This window comes from Myotis daubentonii, chromosome 13 (genome assembly GCF_963259705.1).
Source record: "Myotis daubentonii chromosome 13, mMyoDau2.1, whole genome shotgun sequence".
NCBI classification, from domain to species: domain Eukaryota; kingdom Metazoa; phylum Chordata; class Mammalia; order Chiroptera; family Vespertilionidae; genus Myotis; species Myotis daubentonii.
Window position 1 is genome coordinate 36,150,164 of NC_081852.1, and position 21,569 is coordinate 36,171,732.

At 39.1% G+C, this 21,569-nt stretch overlaps 1 protein-coding gene across 2 annotated transcripts in view; it reads right to left on the bottom strand.

Moving 5' to 3' along the window:
* Positions 1-758: 758 nt before the first annotated feature.
* ASAH2 (N-acylsphingosine amidohydrolase 2) overlaps positions 759-21,569 on the bottom strand; it is a 79,873-nt gene continuing 59,062 nt past the window's right edge. The window contains exons 14-22 of one of the 2 annotated variants that reach the window (XM_059662724.1): positions 21,190-21,305; positions 20,044-20,138; positions 17,051-17,090; positions 16,193-16,288; positions 13,092-13,187; positions 11,415-11,561; positions 7,991-8,050; positions 5,360-5,448; positions 759-3,354 (exon numbers count right to left, since the gene is read on the bottom strand). In XM_059662724.1, the coding sequence (XP_059518707.1) occupies positions 3,165-3,354; positions 5,360-5,448; positions 7,991-8,050; positions 11,415-11,561; positions 13,092-13,187; positions 16,193-16,288; positions 17,051-17,090; positions 20,044-20,138; positions 21,190-21,305 (929 nt within the window). In that variant the 3' untranslated portion in view covers positions 759-3,164. Of the gene's footprint in view, positions 3,355-5,359; positions 5,449-7,990; positions 8,051-11,414; positions 11,562-13,091; positions 13,188-16,192; positions 16,289-17,050; positions 17,091-20,043; positions 20,139-21,189; positions 21,306-21,569 lie in introns of those variants that run through there. The other variant, XM_059662725.1, reaches the window with a different exon arrangement.

Consider the following 21,569-nt stretch of genomic DNA (forward strand, 5'->3'; position numbering starts at 1 on the left):
AGATGTCAAAAATACAACTCTGAAAAATATCAGGAAACAGATAATGTCTTTGGGGCAAATCATAGATTCAGTTCTTGATGGAGGAATTTTTATTTCCTACTCTTTTCCAGATACTCAGATGCATCATCTTGCATATCACCTCAGTGACAGCTAAGTTAACTAACAGCTAAGTAAATCAAGCACATATCATATGCCACGCACTGCACCAACAACTTTACCTTAACTTACCCTCACAAATGAAAAGAGTAAGTACTTTATTGTTCTTATTTTATAAAAGAAATTGAGACCCATGAAGAAACTATGGCATTAAGAAATCGAGTCATTTACTCAGGATCTGACACTGAATAAATGGCAACTAGAATTTGAACCAGTAAGTTTCCAGTATATTTTCTCTTAACCATTAACATACACAAGTCCATAACAATCATAGAAGGTCATTATTACCAACACCATTTCATAAACAAGGGACAATACCACAGCCATAATTCAGTCCAAGTCTGTCTAGGAAACTCTCAGTTGCCCTAGTAGTAAAAAATGTCAACCATATGTATTTTGCCAGCAGTAAATCTTTGGAAGGCAGGAAGGAACTGATGAAGTGGTGCCCTTATGTTTGGGTGGTTACTTACAAAAGCCATTTATATCACTTCCCAGCCTGATTTACATGGAATCCATCACCATTTGTTCCACCTCTTAAAAAGAAGAAAAAAAGAAGTGTTCATTCATCTACATCATCTCTCATTAGAAAACACTTTCTCCAGTGTAATTATTATTTTATTAAACATTCTATTGAATATTAACAATTTATGCAATACTTATTGAAAAATATAGAGGGATTATTCAGTCCTTTTTGAAGATATCACAGCATCCTTAAAACTAGACAGAGTACAACAAACAAATCACAGACACTTTGTCACAAGAAACAAAATCTTCTCCAGCAGAATTCTCCCACCAACCCAATCCCCTGTTTTTCCACATTCTCCACTAATTTCAGGAGTTTTCTTCACATGGTTTGGCTCCAAGAAGCAGCAGCCACAGACACAGATTGAGTCTCTGTTTTGACATGAACAGACCAGATCAGCCTCTTGATGGTGTTCTTTTATGCTCCAAAGAATCTGTGCTATCTGCAATGCAGGTATTTGTTCTTACATTTACACACAAACTGCAGCAATGGAACTGCATGGGTTGGAAGAAATGGCCGTTAGTGACAAAACAGGTTTCTGTGGATTGTTTGGGGCCAAGAGTACTGGACAGAGGACTGGGTGCAGGAGGATCATCAACAGGTAATGCCAAGGCCGCCTGGGCACAGTTGCAAGTAAACAATAGGGAATCACTGGCCAACTGAGGAAACCTTCAATGGGAAGCTTGGGGTTTGGGGGGTGGGGGAGGAAGGGAGAAAATCATTCAAAAACTTTTCTGAGTCATGACAAATACCTTTAAAAATCATATCATGAGTTCTAATACAACTTATCTGTCTGCGGTCAACTACTTTGAGAATTACCTGCTCTTTTAGGCCTCTGAACTTTTTCACTATACTGGGAGGTCATTAGGGAAAATGAGTGCTACACATTTGAAATCCTGATTAGCTAATTCTCCAGCAGTTCATTTCCATAGAAACAGTCTGCAGAGGACTGATTCATTAAAAAATGTTCCAGGTTCACTCTAATGCATGTTCAAGTCCTACAAACATGGGCGTTAATATTATCATTATTTCTACGACTCTTTTTCAAGCTTTAAAGTTTGTTTTTGAAATATTGATTTTTCCCTAAAATGTGGAATCTTTTATACACACACAAAACATTACTTGGTTTCTGGAAGTTTATTTAACAGCCTTGGGGCAACTAGTTAACTTGGATAACTTTAAATGCAATTAGCACTTTCCAGTGATCAATGTCAGATTGTCCTATCTCATTCTTTTGGACATTGGGCTACGTATTTTGTAATGCCCCAATGTAACTTCAAAACAGCTTTTTCCAAGTTGTCTGAAGCCTCTTTTTCAAAAAATTAGAGTACCCAACACAGAGGATATACCTGAAGATTACTGGTTTTTCAATGCCTCCCCAGAATTTATATTTTGAATTGATTATTTTCTCCTACAAAATAGCCACCTTTTGATCATTATACATTCATCCAAAATATGGTCTCACGAATTGAGCTCACCAACTGTCATTGTACCAGACACGTGTGCAATGCTGAGTATGAGAATAAGTCTTAATAAATATGTCATGATTGAATGGGTCCATAACCAAGGGAGTGAGTGAGCGATAGAAGAACATGAATTTACAGCCTCCCCTTTGAGGACGCCCTTCTAAGTCAACATCACTTTCATTTTAATATCTACAGTAAAAGCAAAGCTTTGTGGTTTGGGGGTAAATTGGATAAGTGAGAATGGTCAAAATCACTGAGAACAAGTCTTGGGAATAAGAGATATAATTGAGTGGGATAAGGGCACTTAGGGAAACACAAGGCGTAATCCAAATATTACAAGTCTCACTTTCTGTAAGTGGGCTCTGAAGGCAATTCCAGAAATGATTTGTGCATCAATGATAAACCTGGATTGGGCACATCAACCCCAGAGTGACTTCTCTGAAAGGATGTGCTCGATACAGAAACACTGGCATGCTAGTTTTCATGCTACTTTCTCTAACGGGGCTTATATATTTACGGTTGATATTTATATACTGTTCTTTAAATGTAACTGACGGGAAAGGTCGAGTAGCTTTATGCTAATCTTAAATCCATAAAATTTTATGTTTCCCATCTGCAAAATGAAGGGTCAAACTAGGTGATCTCTCTAAGCTTTTCCAGTGCTAACATTCAATAACTCTATAAATAGTTTAAACGTTGTTCACACATCTTCAACCACTCTTACATTTCAGAGGCTTTATATAGGGAGAACTGTTGCTTTAAACAGCCACAAGTTCCCAAGGGAAATCATGCTGTAGACCATGAGGTAAAAATTGCTAGAGCAAGGTAAATGGAACACATACATATCACACACACACACACACACACACACACACACACACACACACACCCCTCTGTCCCATTAGCGGTAAACTCAAAACTGGGACAACTATAGAAGTCATCAGAATAGTTTACATTCATATAAAATCAGTGACATAATTTATACAGAGCAAAACTTTAAATGCTGTGTCAAGTTTTCACTAAGTAGTTACAACTTCAAAATCAGAGGAAGTACTTTCAAATGAAAGTATGACAGCGGGCTTGAGAAAGTCCTGCTTCCGATTGTGTCCAAAGTATCTTATTCTGTAGATCCCAGGCTTGGCAGTATCTGGAATATGCCATTGTATCGTTGCATTGCTATGACCCAGTAATCCCTTGTGCCAATAGAAACTGTTGGTAGGAAACAAACAAACAAATCCAATTTTATTCTTAAAAAAATGTGTGGTTAGAAAAACATATGATTACTCATTAAATGAATATGAACAAGGCACTAGTCTAGATATTCAGAGTATAGCAATGAACAGAACAGAGATAAATACTTCCTTCCTAGAGAAGGACCTTTAGGGAACAGCCATTTGTAGAAATACCTTTGCCTGTTCCATCTTCTAATGTCCTAAACTCTAGCCATCCCAGGAAGGCTTATCTGATATTCAGAACACGGATGTCTCCTGCTTTAGAACTGCTATAGCACCCTCTAGCTCTTGTCATCCTCGGCCTTAACTGACGCTTCTAATGGCATATGTGCCAGACTCTATTCTGAGGACACGGTAGTGAGCAAGGCAGCATGGTCCAAAGTTTCTGTGTTTCTCAATGATAGAAGAAAGGCAATAAGCAAGTAAACCACAAACAACCTTAAAACTGATATGTGAAATCAGTAAGACAGGTATCTCTAAGGAGGTATCATTTAAACTGAGCCCGCACATGTTTAAAGGAGGAGGGTACAGAGAGTGCAAAGTGTCTGAAGCAGGAACAAACTTGGTACAGCCAAGGAACAGGACGCAGGTCAGTGGAATTAGGACAGAGTAAACTGTGGAGGTGTGGTTAAGATGACAGAAACAGATGGAGTCAAATCACATTGGTCCTTATAGACCAGGACACGGGGTTCAGATCCTCTTCTAGATACAGTGAGACAGGATGCGCTAATTGACTGATATCCTCAGTTATGTAGAGAGTAAATCCCCTAGACTCAACATTCTGTTTCTCAGTAATAAGCTTGGTGCTCTTGAACTGCTGCTGATGAACAAAGCAGAGAGCTAGACATCATCTCTGTGTGGACTGCTATTCTGATTTGGGGCTTCTGAAAATAAATCAGCCTCTTTTTACTATCTGTATAACCTTATGTTAACAATAAATATGGATTTACTCCTTGTTTCTAAGCCACCTATACCTTAGAGCAGTGATGGCAAACCTATGACACGCGAACTCATTTTTTTGGTTGATTTTTCTTTGTTAAACGGCATTTCAATATATAAAATAAATATCAAAAATATAAGTCTTTGTTTTACTATGGTTACAAATATCAAAAAATTTCTATATGTGACACGGCACCAGAGTTAAGTTAGGGTTTTTCAAAATGCTGACACGCCGAGCTCAAAAGGTTCGCCATCACTGCCCTAGAGTCCTAAAGATCAGAGGAAAAAGGTATGCCCATATTTAGGTATGGCTATCAAATCTCTATTTTCAGTTACCCATGTGAACCAAACCAATATGCAAATAATCACTTAGTTTAAGGTGATCTGAATTAGAAACAAATTGCCAAAAATGTCCCCCCTTCCATGCCACTATCCTGTGGTGAAATTTGTAAGATTGGGAACAGAAACATTGTCTTATTTTAGACACGTTTTTAATCTTCAAAATATCTAGTCAGCTCAGGCATTTGGTAACAAAAGGCACAGCAATGTGTCTTTTGAAGACCCTGAGCGTACTTTTTTCTGATGTAAACACTCAGCTCCTGTGTTTTGGTAACTCAAATGAAGAATCCTGGGCCATATATAAACACACCATATTTGTTGGGTATAGACTGACTCTTTTTCCAGAAGGAATGCCAGGCTCTACAGAGCTCTCTCATCACCTTCACCCAGCACCCCTTTCAACCAATTTGCAAGAAGGCTAGACAGCTTTTAGGAATAATGTCTTTGACTATGGAAAAAAAATTAACAGATGTTTATGAGAATGGAGGCCATAACCTCATTAGCACCTAATCTTCCAGAGGCACACACCACCGTTTTGTAGAAAAACAGAATCAAAATGAGGTCTAATAAATCAACTAAATATGGCCGGACAGCTCCTTGGGAATTTGCTATCATTAATACCATGTATTAAGACAGTCTTCCCTACATTACTAACCAACTGTTTTCAAGACCTGAAAGACAAAATATTCAATAGACATGCTCACCGAGTCTCCCAGGAGGCGTCATTATGTACCACCTGCCATGTCGCTGAAGCATCCTCATATTTCTCCACAGTGAGGAAAGTCTGATGGGTCTGAAATGCAATTAGCATAACTGATCAGACAGTGAACAGTCACAGAAGGACCCTGTCTGTGAATATTCCCCTTGTTGACTTGGTGCTAACCTAGCAATACCTTGAGTAAAAAAATGTATTAGAATTTCACCCAAATTCTTATTGTGTTCCTCTTAATATTCAATGCAATACCTATAGAATGTTAATTTACCCAGTCTATTAAAAAACCATGACTTTTTAAAGAAATTTGAATAAAGCATAATTTCAGAGCTGATAGCAAATTTTGGTAATGAGGACAGAATAAAACTTGAGATTTCAAAAAGGCATAAATCAAACCTTTTCATGACAGGTTAATTGACCCATATTCCCCAAGTTTCCCTAGTCACCTCAAGATTTAGGAGGGAAAAAGGGTCTCCTCATCTTTCCAACTCCAGGTATATGAATTATTAGTGAATATGCCTTCCCAAGTGAAAGAATTGAAAAGAATGCATAAATCCTCTCTAACCTTGGGCGCTAAAAGAAATTCCTATATTTTGTCATGGATTTCTAGAAATCTCATCATAAGCAAATTTTATTTTCCCATTGGAAAATGGCTATAATAATTTCTTTCAGACCTAGAATCCGGCTTCAGATAAAGCACAGATTTGAATAATATAACAAATTAAATGCTATAAGGGCCATAAATCTCCATTTTGCCACCAAAAAAAAAATCTTATATTGTTGTCCTTAAGGGCATGACTTGTATCTACTCCACCTTTCTCCATCACAGCCCATGATACCTGCCATTTACAGGTATTTGAATCAACTTCTGCTGAATGGATCACTTACTTACTGCTGGGCCAGGGGATTAGTTCAAATTTTTTCCTAGTTAATCAACTGACGGCGGGGGGGCGGGGGGGGAGCGCAGTGCTTTAGATGGGGTAGAAAATAGAGTAGGCTCTAGCTCCTAAGTCTAGAGTACAAATCAGAGAACAAGTCTTGGCCACTGCATATGTGAATTATATGACTATCCTTCCCGCACCTCCTAACCTTAATCTCTTCCAGTTACATAATTAGTTAATATTTAATAAAAGTTACTTAATCTCTCTAGGCCTCAGTAAAATAGGGACAATAAAATGTAATTCATCGAATAGTAGCAAGGATTAAATTAGATTCACATGATGATGTACATAAAACACTTAGCCTAGTACATGCAAATAGTAAGCTTTCAATAAATAGTGGTGAGGATATGATGATTATTACTAATAAAGGGTACTGAAAACTGTTTTATGCTGAGTCCCAGAGCCTTCTTAGGAAATAATTTTATTCTCACTCCAGTGCTTTAAGCATTCTGCTCTTCCGCTTCTCCATGGCGATAATGATGAGAACATTTCTCCACCCTAAGGATATCAGGTGATAGCTACTCCTGCAGTTTTACTACAACACTTTGCCCTCCTCAGAAAAATGTTATAAACATGTAAATCTCTGGCACAGATTGAATGCCTAGAGAAATTATTTCAAACAGGTATATATTAATTACCGAAGCAGAACATTTTCCCCAATGCCCTTTAGATAATGCCATATCGCCACAATTGTTATCACAGCAATAATAATATTTTAATGAACAGAAGTGGGAAGGCTCATTTGGAAGAAAGGTATTTGGGTTTCTAAGTGACAATGGGCCCTGGGAAGAATGGCTTATCAATAGAGGGTCTGACCTTGAAATCACTTTCATATACCCATTCCATTTTTTCTGTATATTTATTTATTCTTTGAATTTTTATAACTAGAACGTGTCTGGTTATTGCTTGTGTACTTACAAGAACACTCTAAGGGAGTTGCAGAGAAGTAAAATTACTTCATTTTATTAATAGACATATAACATATATACACTTCATCATATATATGTATGATAAAACAAAAAGGTATGAAATGATATGTAACCTACTATTAACAGTGATTACTTCTAAAAAGGTTTATGAATAGAGAGGTCCTTTCACATTCTATCTTAAGCACTTTTATACTATCTGTTTTCACATTAGGGATGTGTCATTTTTTAAGATTAATAAATAACTATCCTATTATAGTCAGTAGCAAAGAATAGGAAATGGATGATGCAAGATAAAGTAAAGTGCATGGATCAGGGCTCCAAGCCAGGAGAGTGTCCCCACTCAGAGATCCATGATTATCCGTAACAGTAGAGGCAGGACCTGAGGCAGCAGTGTAGGAGGAGAGGAGCCAGAGGGAGTAGGAGGGAGCCAAAGGAACACTGCACTCTTGGGCCTTTGATTATTCTACCAAATGTAGTTGAATTTTTAGATTGGAATACATAAACAAAATTTTATTTAAATTTACATCTTCTCGGGAGACAATGTCCTTCTCATTGTGCTATATTTGGTCCTAAGTAGAGCCAGCGAAATGTTTTCTATGTTTATTTTCCAGACTCAATTCCACATTACCTGTCCCCACTAAAACTTCCCCCACACCCGCAAAATCCTCCTATTGTTAACCAAAGGGATAGTCAAGTGCATGAAAGGCTAAATGGTGAATTTAAATTTATAAAAAAAAAATCATTGATGCTTACCCGATTTTCTGCTGAATTCTTTGGGTTAGCACCTACAAATGTAACTTCAGCAACTTCTCCCTGAAAATAAAAATGTATTTTATGAGCTCTAATAAAAGTATTTTTTATTTTTTAAACATTTTTATTGATTCCATAGAGGACGAGGGGGGGGAGAGAGAGAGAGAGAGAGAGAGAGAGAGAGAGAGAGAGAGAGAGAGAGAGAGAGAATGATGATGATGAGAGAGAATCATTGATTGGTGCCTACTGCACACCTCACACTGAGGACTGAGCCCACAACCCGGGCATGTGCCGTGACTGGTAATCGAACTGTGACCTCCTGGTTCATAGGTTGAGAAATATTTGGTCTCTGCCTCATTTCCTGGCACACAGCTCCTAAAACCTTTGGAATTTCTCAAGTGATGATCTGTTTGTATGCTGATGAGATGACTTGTGATGGAGGGCTTCTAACTAATCTCAGGGTGAAGGCTAGTTGTCAGGGGAATCAACCATGTGGTCAGAGGGTTGCAACTTTCCACTTCAGCCCACTGAACTCTAGAGAGGGGAAAGGGGCTGGAGGTGAGTGAATGACTCATGGCCTATTATTTAATCAATTAATCCTCCATAAAAAATCTCTAAAGCACAGGGTTCTGAGAGCTTCCAGATTGGTGAATGCATGAAGATGCTAGAGAGTGGCATGCTGAAGAGGACTTGAAAGCTTTGTTTCTTCCCTCATATCTTTCCCTATGTATCTCTTCCATGTGGCTGTCCCTGAATTTGATCCTTTTATAATAAACTGGTAATCTAGTAAGTAAGCTGTTTTCCTGAGTTCTGTGAACCACTCTAGCAAATTATTGCACCCAAAGAGAGGAAGCACTGGTGACAACTTGGATTTGCCATTGGTGTCTGAAGTGAGGGGAGGGATGCAGTCTTGTGAGACTGATCTCTTAACCTGTGGGATCTGCACCAACCCCAAGAAGACAGTGTCAGAATTAAATTGCATTGGAGGACACCAAGTTGGTATTTACAGAGAACTGGATAACTGCTTGGTTTGGAGAAAACCTCCACACATCTGCTATCAAAAGTATTGAGAATAGAGTGTTGAGAAGAGAAACAGAGGGATAAAAGTACACTAAAATATAACCTAAGCTTCCAACTTAAGAAATAAGAAAAAGAACAAAATAAAATCTAAGCTTGCAGAAGGAAGGATAAAAAACCTGAGAGGAAAATCAATGAAATAGAAAACAGAAAAACAACAGATAAAATCAATGAAGCTTAAGACCTTTGAAGATACAAATTACCAAATACAGGAAGAAAGAGTGGACACCATTACTGATCCTACAGAAATTAAAAGGATTATAAGGGAATATTATAAGCAACTTTGTCCCGACAAATTAGACAATTTCTAAAAGGGGCAAATTCCTTGAAAGATGCAAATTCTTAGAAAGACACAGATACCCAAAGACAATAGAAAATCTGAATAGGCCTATACCAACTAAAGGAAATGAGTTAATAATTTAAAATTTTGTCATAAAGAGAAGCCCAGGTCCATATGGTTCTGCTGATAAATCTCATCAAATATTTGAAGAAGAAATGCTACGAATCTGCACACATTCTCAGAATATACAGGAGAGAGCACTTCCCCACTCATTCCTTGAGACCAATGTTACCCTGATACCAAAAGCAGATAAAGACCACACATGAAAAGAGTCTGCAAATATCCATCATGGAGATGAATACAAAACTTTTTAGCAAAATATTACCAAACCAAATTAAACAATATGTATGCCATACCTAATGAATATTTATTTAATATCTGAAAGTCAACTAATGCAATACACCATATTAATAGAAAGACAAAAACCACATGATCATTTCAGTAGACATAGAAAACCATCTGAAAAAATCCAACAACCATTCTTCACAAAAACTCTCAGCAAACTAGGAATAGAAGGAAACTTGTATATATGCCCTTTACCTAACAAAAATTACCCTTAATTACTGAACACTTTCCTTCCAAGGATTAGAAATAAGACGACAAGGAAGTCGAGTGTTACAACTTCAGTTCTACGTTGTCTTGGGAAATTCTAGCCAGTGCAATAAGGGGGGTAGAGAAACAGAGGGATAAAAGCATCCAGAAAAGAAATCCAAAGAGAAAAATTAAACATGTTTTTATCCATAAATAATATGATATTATATGTAAACATTTCTAAGGACTCAATCCCCCCCCCCAAAAAAAAATCTACTAGAACTAATACATAATTTAGCAAAGTTGAAGGACATTATATATAAACTAGAGGCCTGGTGCATGAAATTCTTGCAGGGGGGGCATGTCCCTCAGCCAGCCTGTGCCCTCAGGGGATGTCCCCAACTGCCAGTTTAGGCCCAGAGATCGAGCCTAAACTGGCAGTCGGACATCCCTCTCACAATCCAGGATGCTGCATGCACCACTGACCATACTTTTCATACAGATGAAAGGCATCTTGCTGTTGTATGCTACATTTTTTTGCCCTGATTATAAAAAGTAGTATATAACATGATCCTTCTGAGGCAGTAGTACCATTTTCCCCATCTTATGGGCAGAAAAACTGAAGCAGAGAGAAGTTAAGTAATTGGCTTTGTCACACAGTTATAAGTGTCAGAATCAGGGCTGACCACAAAATGTGCAAGCCAGAGTCCATGCATGTCATCGCCGCATCATCCTGTTTTTTCAGTGTTAGAGTAGCCTTGCCAGATTTTCATTTTTAGATCTAAGAGACTGTTCCCAATATATAGGGTAGGGTCCCTAGGCCTGGCCGGCAATCAGGGCCGATCTGTGGGGTGACTGGCTGGCGGGGTAATTGGGGGGCCCCTGCTGGCACCCGCCGTGGCTGGTGGCCTGGCGCCACCAGCTGGCCGTTCCCATCCCCCTGTCGCCGCTGCTGCCCTTGGTCGCCTCCCTCTAGGGGAGCAGATGCTCAACGCAGGAGCCGTCCTGGTGGTCAGTGTGTGTCATAGTGACCGGTTGTTCCGCCAGTCATTCCACTGTTACATCAATTTGCATATTAAGGTTTTATTACATAGGATTGAAGGACAGTTAATATAAAATAGAAGTGGTAAAATCCTGATTCATTTCTGTGTGCTTTCCCTATCCTTGATTTAAGAGACAACTTTTCTGAGCTCCAATGAATGATTCTATAACCATCCATTTAAGAAGAAAAAAGAATAATTGGGATTTTAGAAATTCAATTTTACATAATTACCACCTGAAAAATCATTATTTCCCCATTATCATGTTTGCAGAGCCTCTACAGAGATAAAAAACAATTACCAAAATTATTGTTGCTAACAGCTGATGATCAATAGCATCGTTAGAGGCAGGTGGTGCCTTTAACAACACCTTTCCCCCCACCCCCCCGACCCCCAAACACAGGCTTCAAGCTTTCCAAGATCTCTTGGTGAATCTTACCACTCTGTATTTAGAATTCAACGGCTGCAGAACATCCCCAAAATTCTTGCCTATTGGTGCTCTATCCACGATATTAGGAATTAATGGTTTTATCAGTTCTTTGAAAAATGGAGGCTCTGGACCTCTGCTCAGATTGGCCACCGTGTCCTAGAACAGAGAACATTTGCTTAAGGAGTGCACAAACGGAGACAAAGACTCTTTCCCAAGTTCCCCATCCCCGGGAATGCCTTCATTAAAGAAATCTATCCCCCCTCCCTCCCTCTCTCCCTCTCTCTCTTTCTCCCTTCACGAGCTAACCACTTTAACAAAGTGTGAGGGGCACCCCTGCTAAAATGTGAGCCTAGATGTGCATAAGGTAAACTTCTGTCCCTAAAAGGCAGTTTTGGTCGTAGGCAACACTTTCACTTCCCTAAGCAGCGTAGTTCAGTGACCGCAGTGTAAGCTTGGGAGCATGTGACACTCTTCAGATTCCAGGAGAGCCGTTCTTCAAATGTGTGACTTTGAACAGGAGTCTAGCACATGATAAGCTTTCATAACATGACACTGTAGTTAGTCTTTTAATTTTTACAAAGTGTTTAGCCTCTCTTATCCAGAATCAGTACCAAGGGTTTTTTTTCTAAATCCTCCTCTGTGCTGATTAAAGAATATAATAAATATATTGTTAATTTAAAAGTTAAGACCAGCCGATATCCCGACTGGTTTAATGTGTTTTCCACAAAACTTGCCACCTTTAATAATATCATCAAAATGTTAACTTCAAATTTTAAATAGCCCCCATATGGATTTAATATACTTTCATAATCACTTTATATATTTAATTTTTATAGCAGCCATATAATCTATTATCACTCCCATACTACAAATGAGAATATAGGCTTGGAGTAGTTTTTCAAGATCGCATAGCTAGTCTTAGATACATAACCATAAAACTGTGAAACAAATTTCCACAAAATGATTCACACTTTTCTTCCTACATACCACTCTAAAATTTGAAGACTCTATTTCCATAGGAAGAACTATAGACCTATGATAACAATGAAAGTTAAACAGTGATTTTTCTCTAGGGATGGGTTATACGTTTATACTTTTCTATGTAATCTGAATAGTCTACAAATAGTTACAGCTTCTATGATGAAAAATAAAATAGTTCTACTTTGAAAAAATGTATCAAAGCTCAAATTAAGAACCTTATGATGAAACAATAATCAAAATTATATCCTAATACCTTGTATTGAAACTTCAACCACACACAGTAAGCAATTAATTAGATGGAGGCATATGAAATTGCCAGTATTCAACTACAGAAACAGTCATTTCATTTGTTTCAATTTAATAAATCCAAGCTCTTCCTTTAAAAGGCCTTCACTGTCTTTGCTATGCCATAATTGTTTTACACTGTCCTGGGGCTCTTATGGTATTATACAATAGTGGTTACCACCATCAAAAGGCATTTACTAAATCCAAATTTACTCTCTGTTCCATTTCTTAGGAATACCTCATATATATATATATATATATATATATACATATATATATATATATATGTATATATATATATATATATATATATATAAAGGTTTTTTTTAAAAAACTGAACACTCACAGCTAAAGTTCTTATTTTGCTTCCCTCTGTATCTCCCCACCTCTGAGACACACACGTGTACAATTTTTGATTACCGTAGCAATGGCCTTAGCAAGGCCTCTGTAGAGCTGGATGTAAGCAGACAAGGTGTGTGGTCCATAAATTGTAGATGCTGCCTCATACCGCTGAACCTGCAGGAAAGGCAAGGCCGTGTTGTACACCATTCTGCTTATTTCAATCCACTTACAGAGGTGTCACACTTAGGTGAGGGGTAGTGCTCAGACATCGTGTGTAATTCAAACTGGCACCAATCAAGATTAATGATGACAAAGGCAGAGGGAGGAGGCATTTTCACTTACCAGCTAAAGTACATGGCTCCCATCAACTACATGCTAAAGGCCGTGGTTCCTCATGGCTTGTGCCATTTGGCCTTCTCAGTCCATTTAATCTGAATGCAGATACTAGCTCCCGCACTTATGTCTATTTTAAGTAGTTGTAATAGAAATGTTTTCCCCTGAGGAGTATAGCAGGAGAAAATTTTAACCTGCCATAGAGCTATAAAATAGAACCAAATACAACTCCTTTTGCCTGAGCTCCAAGCCTTTGGTTGTTTCCCAGAAACCTCAAATTCATCAGATCTAAAATGGAGCTCCTCACTCCAAACACACCAGCTTTCCCTGCGATGTTCATCTCAGTGAAGGCCAGCCTTCCTGCCTCCCGCGCCAGGACCGACTGGCCGGCATCAGGTTCCTCTCCCCCATCCTACCTCCTATGAGTCTCTAAGTCCTCATTCCTTAAAATCTCTTGACTCCTTTCATTTTCCTCTGTCTCTCCTGCTTTTACCTTGGCCAAACGCTTACCTCTCACCCCAATTGCTACAGCTTCTTAATCAACTCTGTCTCCACACTGGCTCTTTGGATTCATGTTCTGCACTGCCATCCTCGTGACCGTTCTAAGTCACAAATTCGATAAGAACATTCCTTTGAGTTCTACAGTTCCCCAAAACCTTCCTTCTTGAGGCAATGCTCTGTAGCATAGCATAAAAGACTCTTCACTAACCCCTGCCTTGCACTCTAGCCCCTGTCTCACTACGCTCATCAAGCTTATTCCGCGGAACTCAACTAATCATGGCCTCTTAAATGTACTGTCAACCCCTCTGGACATTTGCATATGTAGCTCCCTCCATTATTAAACACTTCCCCTAACTTTTATTTGCCAATTAGCCCTTATCATTCTCAAGAACTCAGACAAATGTTACATCTTCCAAAAATCTGCCAGTCCCCATGCTCAAATACTTAGTCTAGATGGGTTCTCTCTCTCTCTCTCTCTCTCTCTCTCTCTCTCTCTCTCTCTCTCTCTCTCTCTCTCTCTCTCTCTTTCATACACTTTGTGCATCCCTTTCACAGAAATGTAATCATCTGCTGTCTTCTCTTTTACTCGACCATAAATTCTAGTGGTCTTGAGGACAGAGGCAGATTCTTATTCATTTTTATGCCCAGATAGTGGCTACTACTGCATGTCTCAACACATATCTGTTGAATGAATGAGTGAATAAATAAATTAACTAATTAATACCAGTCCTTGCAGGAGCATGTCCCTGAACCAGGAGATAAGCTTGTATTTGTGCCATGAACTCCTTTGATCATCTACTGAGGCCTATGGACCCTTCTCAGATTAATATTTATAAGTGCATAAAATAAAATGCATGAGTTGACAAAGGCAACTAATTAGAATGAAATACATTAATCAAGCACTAATAAACCAACTTTGTGATAGATAATGTTTGTGCTTCTTTATTGAACAACAAGATTTAGCAATAAATTTAATCATTACTGTGATTTTAAAATAGGGATGAGAGTAAAAGATATTCCCAGATCTTAAATAATGGTGTGTGATATTAAAAACATCTGTGGTTCCTATTGGTGACAAAGTCAGAGATACTGCTAATATTATTGTCATTTGTCACCTATATTCGTAATTGGAGGAAATGCTAAATAATAAATAGTTACAGATAAATAAAAAATGAGTAAATGAAAAAGTATTCCCATTCAAATTTACCCCAATTAAGAACCTTTATTCAACAGGATTTCCTAGAAGGTGGGGCCCTTTCATAAAGTCAAAGAGGGCATGAAGCAGACTCCACTGCTGATATCACTGAACATTTGCCACGGGGTAGACTACATGCCTGGGTATGGACTGCAAACACATTAGAAAGCATTAGTTGCTAGACTCTAAACTATTCTCATGTTTTTTAACTACTATTGTTAAAAAGTACTTGGGCTACTTTCTGTACTATTTGTAAACAAGGAAACATCACCAACCATCAGCCTCCCCTAAATTCTCTGTGACTCTGTTGCTTAGTCTATATCAGTGGTCGGCAAACTCATTAGTCAACAGAGCCAAATATCAACAGTACAACGATTGAAATTTCTTTTGAGAGCCAAATTTTTTAACTTAAACTATATAGGTAGGTACATTGTTATTAACTTAATTAGGGTACTCCTAAGGCTTAGGAAGAGCCACACTCAAGGGGCCAAAGAGCTGCATGTGGCTCGCGAGCAGCAGTTTGCCCATCACGGGATACCATCTATAATAATAAAAGCATAATATGCTATTAGACTGGCTGACCTTCCAGATGAAGCCAGGGCTGCAAAGGAAGCCCGGGTCCCAGGTGCCAGAGGGAAGCCAGTGCCAGCAGCAGGGGGAAGGAAGGTCCACTCTTGCACAAATTTCGTGCATCGGGCCTCTAGTGGATATAATAATATCTTGCTGCAGGGCTTATTATGAGGATTAGTTAAGATCACATTTGCAAGCTGTTCAGCTAATGCATTCAATAAATGGTAACCAGCAGTGGGAGCATTTCAAGGTCCTACACAAACTTAAGGCACCAGAAGCATGAGGGACAGAGTTAGGAATGCTGCATGCCACAACCCAAACTTACAACCAGGGCTCCTGACAAAATGACTTATTTCAGGAAAAGTGAAAGTCAGTGAGACTAGATTTCTAACCTGAACTTGTAAATGGTCAACCTAGAACCACCAAACATAACTTCTGGCTTATCATTCTCTTATCTGTCCTAAAACAAAGTCATCTCTCAAAAACATGATTAAGTAAGTCTAGAAAGAAAACCTGCATTTAATACAATAGTGTTGGCCAGGGTATATTTCACTTAAATGATAAAGATGTTTTACTTTACCTGGTATTCTTCATAGGTGGCAATGTAATGTGTATATACATTGCACAGACCCGAAATAACAACAGTCATATTCTGCATCCCATAAGTTGCAAACTCCTGGGAGGGGGAAAGAGGTAGAGCCCAGTTAAATTACTCTTCATCTTAAAGTTTATTATAATCCCAGTTATACTGAACCACAGATATAAATCGTTAGTGTAAGATGTCTCTCTTAACAATATTCTTCCTACTGATCAAAACTGCCTGAGAATGCAGAAGTATCAGAGAGTCCTGGATAAAAGTTAGAGCCATAACTCTACACTATAGTTGGACAAATCAATGGATCTGTGAACATCTTAATGATTGCATTTGCAGATGTAGAATCTTATTATTAATTTGCTATAAAAGTATAATGGGAGGTTACTAGCTAATGACAATAGCTATTCCCAGACCCAAGTAATAAGGCATTTGCTGATGATGACATTTTAGAACCATTTACAATGCTTCCTCAATATAAATAAAATCATAATTATAAATGAAACACATAATTATCAGTATGTGTTAGATTTTATTTAGATAAGACTTTAAGATATTAAGATACTCAGGGGTTATTTACAATTTAATCCATAAAGCCATTATTAATTTTTAAATTATTAATAAATAAATATCAATAAAATATTTTAACCTAACTATAGTTCCCTTATATTTTTAACTTATTCTTATAACACCAATATTTCATATTTACCTCCAGCCATTACTTTCAAGAAGTGTAAATCTCTACTTATTTTAGCAAAGATTTATTTAAAAGGTATTAGATCATATAGCTAGAGAATTCTCTTCACCAAATATAAATGCATAGATGTTATTTTATTTTTAACTTACTGCTTTAATTGCCTCCCGAAGTCTTCGTCCAGACATGGTCCTGAGTGAAGAAAACAGAATTATCTAAGTGTTTTCCTACTTAGAAGGTGTGCAAAGTATGCAAAATGACATGTAGTAAAAGAAAAAATGTTATCCTGACTCATTACACAGTCATAAAGTATGTAGGGACTCAATGACAAAGCTAAGCTAAAGGTGAGCCTTTTTCCTGGCTGTTATATCTTCAAAACAAATTCTAAAATGAAAACAGATAACTTGAAGGAAGGAAAAAGAATCAATAAATATCACTAGCAAAAGATCACAATCATTTTCCATTCATTGATTCAACAAAATATATTGGTTATGTTCTTTGTTAATAAGAGCTAAGCAAGTAGAGAGTTTATTGTTCCTGCCGCAAAGAATTTACCATTTTATTCATTAATTTAATCCTTCATAAAACTCTGAGCACCTACTACATACCAGGCCTACTTCTAAATACTAAGGATTAGCAGAATGGAGCTAACATTCTAGGGAAGACAGAGGGTCAATAAGCAAATGAAAAAGGGAGATGACAATAAGTGCTCTGAAGAATATAAGGTAGGTTAGAGAGTGAAAGGGAATGGTGGTGTCATTGTGGTGGAGGTGGTGGTGCTGATGCTGTAGTGTTGGTGGAGTTGGTGGTGGTGGTGGCGGTGGTGGTGGTGGTGGTGCTGATGGTGGTGGTGGTGGCAGTGGTGGTGGTGGTGGTGGTGGTGCTGATGGTGGTGGTGGTGGTGGTGGCAGTGGTGGTGGTGGTGGTGGTGGTGGTGGTGCTGGTGGTGGTGGTGGTGGTGGTGGTGGCAGTGGTGGTGGTGGTGGTGGCAGTGGTGGTGGTGGTGGTGGTGGTGGTGCTGATGGTGGTGGTGGTGGCAGTGGTGGTGGTGGTGGTGGTGGTGGTGGTGGTGGCAGTGGTGGTGGCAGTGGTGGTGCTGATGCTGTGGTGATGTGGCAGCGGTGTTGGTGGAGGTGGTGGTGGTGGCAGTGGTGGTGGAAGTGGTGGTGCTGCTGGTGGTGGTGGTGCTGATGGTGGTGGTGGTGGTGGCAGTGGTGGTGGAAGTGGTGGTGCTGATGCTGTGGTGATGAGGCAGTGGTGTTGGTGGAGGTGGTGGTGGTGGTGGTGGTGGTGGCAGTGGTGGTGGAAGTGGTGGTGCTGATGCTGTGGTGATGAGGCAGTGGTGTTGGTGGAGGTGGTGGTGGTGGTGGTGGTGGTGGCAGTGGTGGTGGAAGTGGTGGTGCTGATGGTGGTGGTGGTGCTGATGGTGGTGGTGGTGGTGGCAGTGGTGGTGGAAGTGGTGGTGCTGATGCTGTGGTGATGAGGCAGTGGTGTTGGTGGAGGCGGTGGTAGGTGAAGACAATGTTACATAGTATAGGCAGGACTGGCACCTCTGTTAGAGCTCTGAGCAGAGAACTGAAGGAATGAAAGAGTTGACCATGGGGATTACTGGAGCGCAAGTGTTTCAGGGAACGGAACCATAAATTCAGAAGTGCTAAGACAGAAGCGTGCTTGATGAGTCTGGGAACTGCAGTGAAGCTGAAGTGGCTGAAGCAGGGGAGGGAGGGGAGAGTCGGATGAAATCAGACCAATGAGCGTTGCTGAGATCATATAGTGCCCTTAGGCTATAGGGTCTGAGGATTCACCTAGAGTGAAATGGGAAGCCAGTAGAGAGTTCTGAGCAGGACATGGTTTAACTTGTGTTTTAAAGGGCTTCCTCCAGCTGTGGTGTTGATAAAACACTCTAGAGAAGAAAGGGAAGGAGCAAGAAGGCAAGACAGGGAGAAATAATGGTTGCTTAGGCAGGGGGTGGGGGGAGAGGGGGAGGGACAGGGACAGTAATAGAAAGTATTGGGAAGAACATACAGAATTTGCTGAAGGATAGAAAGTGAGGGAAATTGAAAAAGAAAGAATTCAGGGATACCTCCTAGATTTAGGCCTGAGCCACAGGAAAGCTATACACTTGCCTCTTACTAAGATAGGAAAGACTGCATGAGGAGGAGACTTAAAACATTCTTTCATGCTTTTAAAACCTAAAATAATTATTTCAAGAGTCTGTATTTAATATTATGTCGTCTTTCTACTGACATCACAATTCCCATTATTTTAATTTGGAATGATACTTTTTCAAATGTTTATGTTTGCTTCAAGTTACACACTAGTAACAAGCATGGAGAGGGCTATTCTCCTGAGGTCCCACCACCAGAGCTTGGGAATATTTGTCAGCGTTGCCAAATATAATACGGTGAGATACAAAGGGGTCAGTGCAGAATTACCTGCCCATGATAAGTGACTCCAACAGAAACACATATACAATAACTACCTTTTTCTTAAAGTTGCAATTCTTTTTTAACCCTCACTGGAGGATATGTTTTTATTAATTTTGAGAGAGAGAAAAGGAGAGAGAGAGAGAAAAGCAGAAAGAAAGAGAGAGAGAGAGAGAGAGAGAGAGAGAGAGAGAGAGAGAAGGAGTACACTGTCAAAGACTAGACTATTTGGTGGTAGGTTTGAGACATTATAAAAAATAATAAAGCAATTAAAAATAGGTTGAAATGTCACAAGTCATTATTCACATGATACCCTCCTACCAGTAAGCTGCATCTGACTCTCTCTAGTTCCTTGGATAAGGCCCATATACAGGTGGGTTTGAGGTGATCAAGTCTTTATTCCTTTGAATGGCTGCACTTGACCAGCTAGTCTAAAGAAAGAGAGTGCCAGTGGGCCTGAAGTCAGTAAGAATGGGGGGGGGGGGGAGAGGGAGAGAGGGAGGGAGGGAGAGAGAGAGAAGAGAGAGAGAGAGAGAGAGAGAGAGAGAGAGAGAGAGAGAGAGAGAGAGATCGGTTGTTTCCCATCTAAGGATCGAACCCAAAACCTACGTCTGTGCCCTGACTGTGAATCGAACCCAAACATTTTGGAGTGGGGGACCACCTGGCCAGGCCACAATAATTACATTTTTTAAACTACAAAATGAAAAAGAAAGACTTACGTAAGCTCCCCAGGGATAGCAGTTATGGCCAAGGACCCAAGAGTAATGATCTGAACGTCAACAATATCCGGGTGCCAGGGATGAGGTTTGGACAGCTAAGAACACGAAATATGAACACTGTGTTAGGAATATTATTCTTTCTATGATCAAGAGACCTGTGATGATCACAGAAGTTTATTGAAGGATGCAAAATGTTTCCAGCTGCCTTTGGTGTCTCCTGCCACCATAGATTTTATTTCTAATTCATGATATAACATTAAGTGTTTTATCTAGTCATAACATGTTAATCTCAAATGCCAATGCCCCATTAACCTGGACGTATTTTCTCATCAATGATGTCTGGTGGATCTGTCAGTGTGGAATCACAATGTGTAAGCGACGACCAAGGACCTACTAGAGCACAGTGGTGACTCTCCTCGTACACAAAAAATAAGTAACTCGATCATTTGGATTAGCTTCACTTAATAACTTCTTACTCTGAAAGCACTTCAAATTTTCAGTTACTTTCCACCTTTTCTCCAAGAAAATCTATCCTTTTCTATACTCACATTAGTGTAGAATCGTTCCCTCTATTCCTTCCCTTTCCTCTCTTCTGCCTGAAGAATTTTAATTGAATATTAGGGGAAAAAACTCGATTACGTTGTTTTCTACATCAACAGTTCATATTATAAACACTGGCATCACACTTTGACATTTAGAATGTGAAAATCCATGTTCCAAAGGAATAGGAAAAGAATGTTGCCTTAGTTAATAACATTGCCTGGCTTGTGAGAAAACGGAGACATGGACATGTTCCTTTTTATAGGGACTGAGATGTTCTTCTCTACAGAGAATTCTGTGTGAACTCCTGTCCTAAGGGTAACATAATGAATCTTATGTAAGACAACTGTTATTTTTACTCTTCCTTTCTCTGGGTTCTTATTGTTCCAGTTATTTATCATAAATTCAAAGTTACAATATTTAATAATCGTACCCCTTATTTTTTAGACTCATGGCATCCATACTTTTTTGACATTAAATATTTTGATGTGGGAATATCTGAGTAAGACCTCCCATGCCAATATAGGTATATCATTCACATCCGACAATTCATAAATTTTAAAAAGCAATACACTAATTTCACCGTGATAACAAAAAATGCTTTACCTCTCCAGTGTGAATAAGGACGGGCTTTGGTTTCTGACACTCTTTCATTTCATCAGAGGGCCTGCCAAAGAGCTGATCCCGAAGAGTGTCCCAAAATGGGTCTGCTACTGTGGTCCCTGTTGGGAATGTTTTAATTGATATGACTCCAGTCCTCTGGAGAAAATGTCGTCATTTTGACAGCTGTTGTACAACAATGCTTTCAGGAGTCTCAGAGATTTCGCTAAGATTGTTATTTAACGATTCCAAGACAGTCTGAATAATGGAAGAAGCAAAATTTCCTGCGCATCCTAAAATAGGAGCCATTATTTAATTAGATCTTCAGTGTGGTTGATAGACTAAAAGAATATGTTTGGCTCAACATCCTTGAAGTTGTGTTTCTA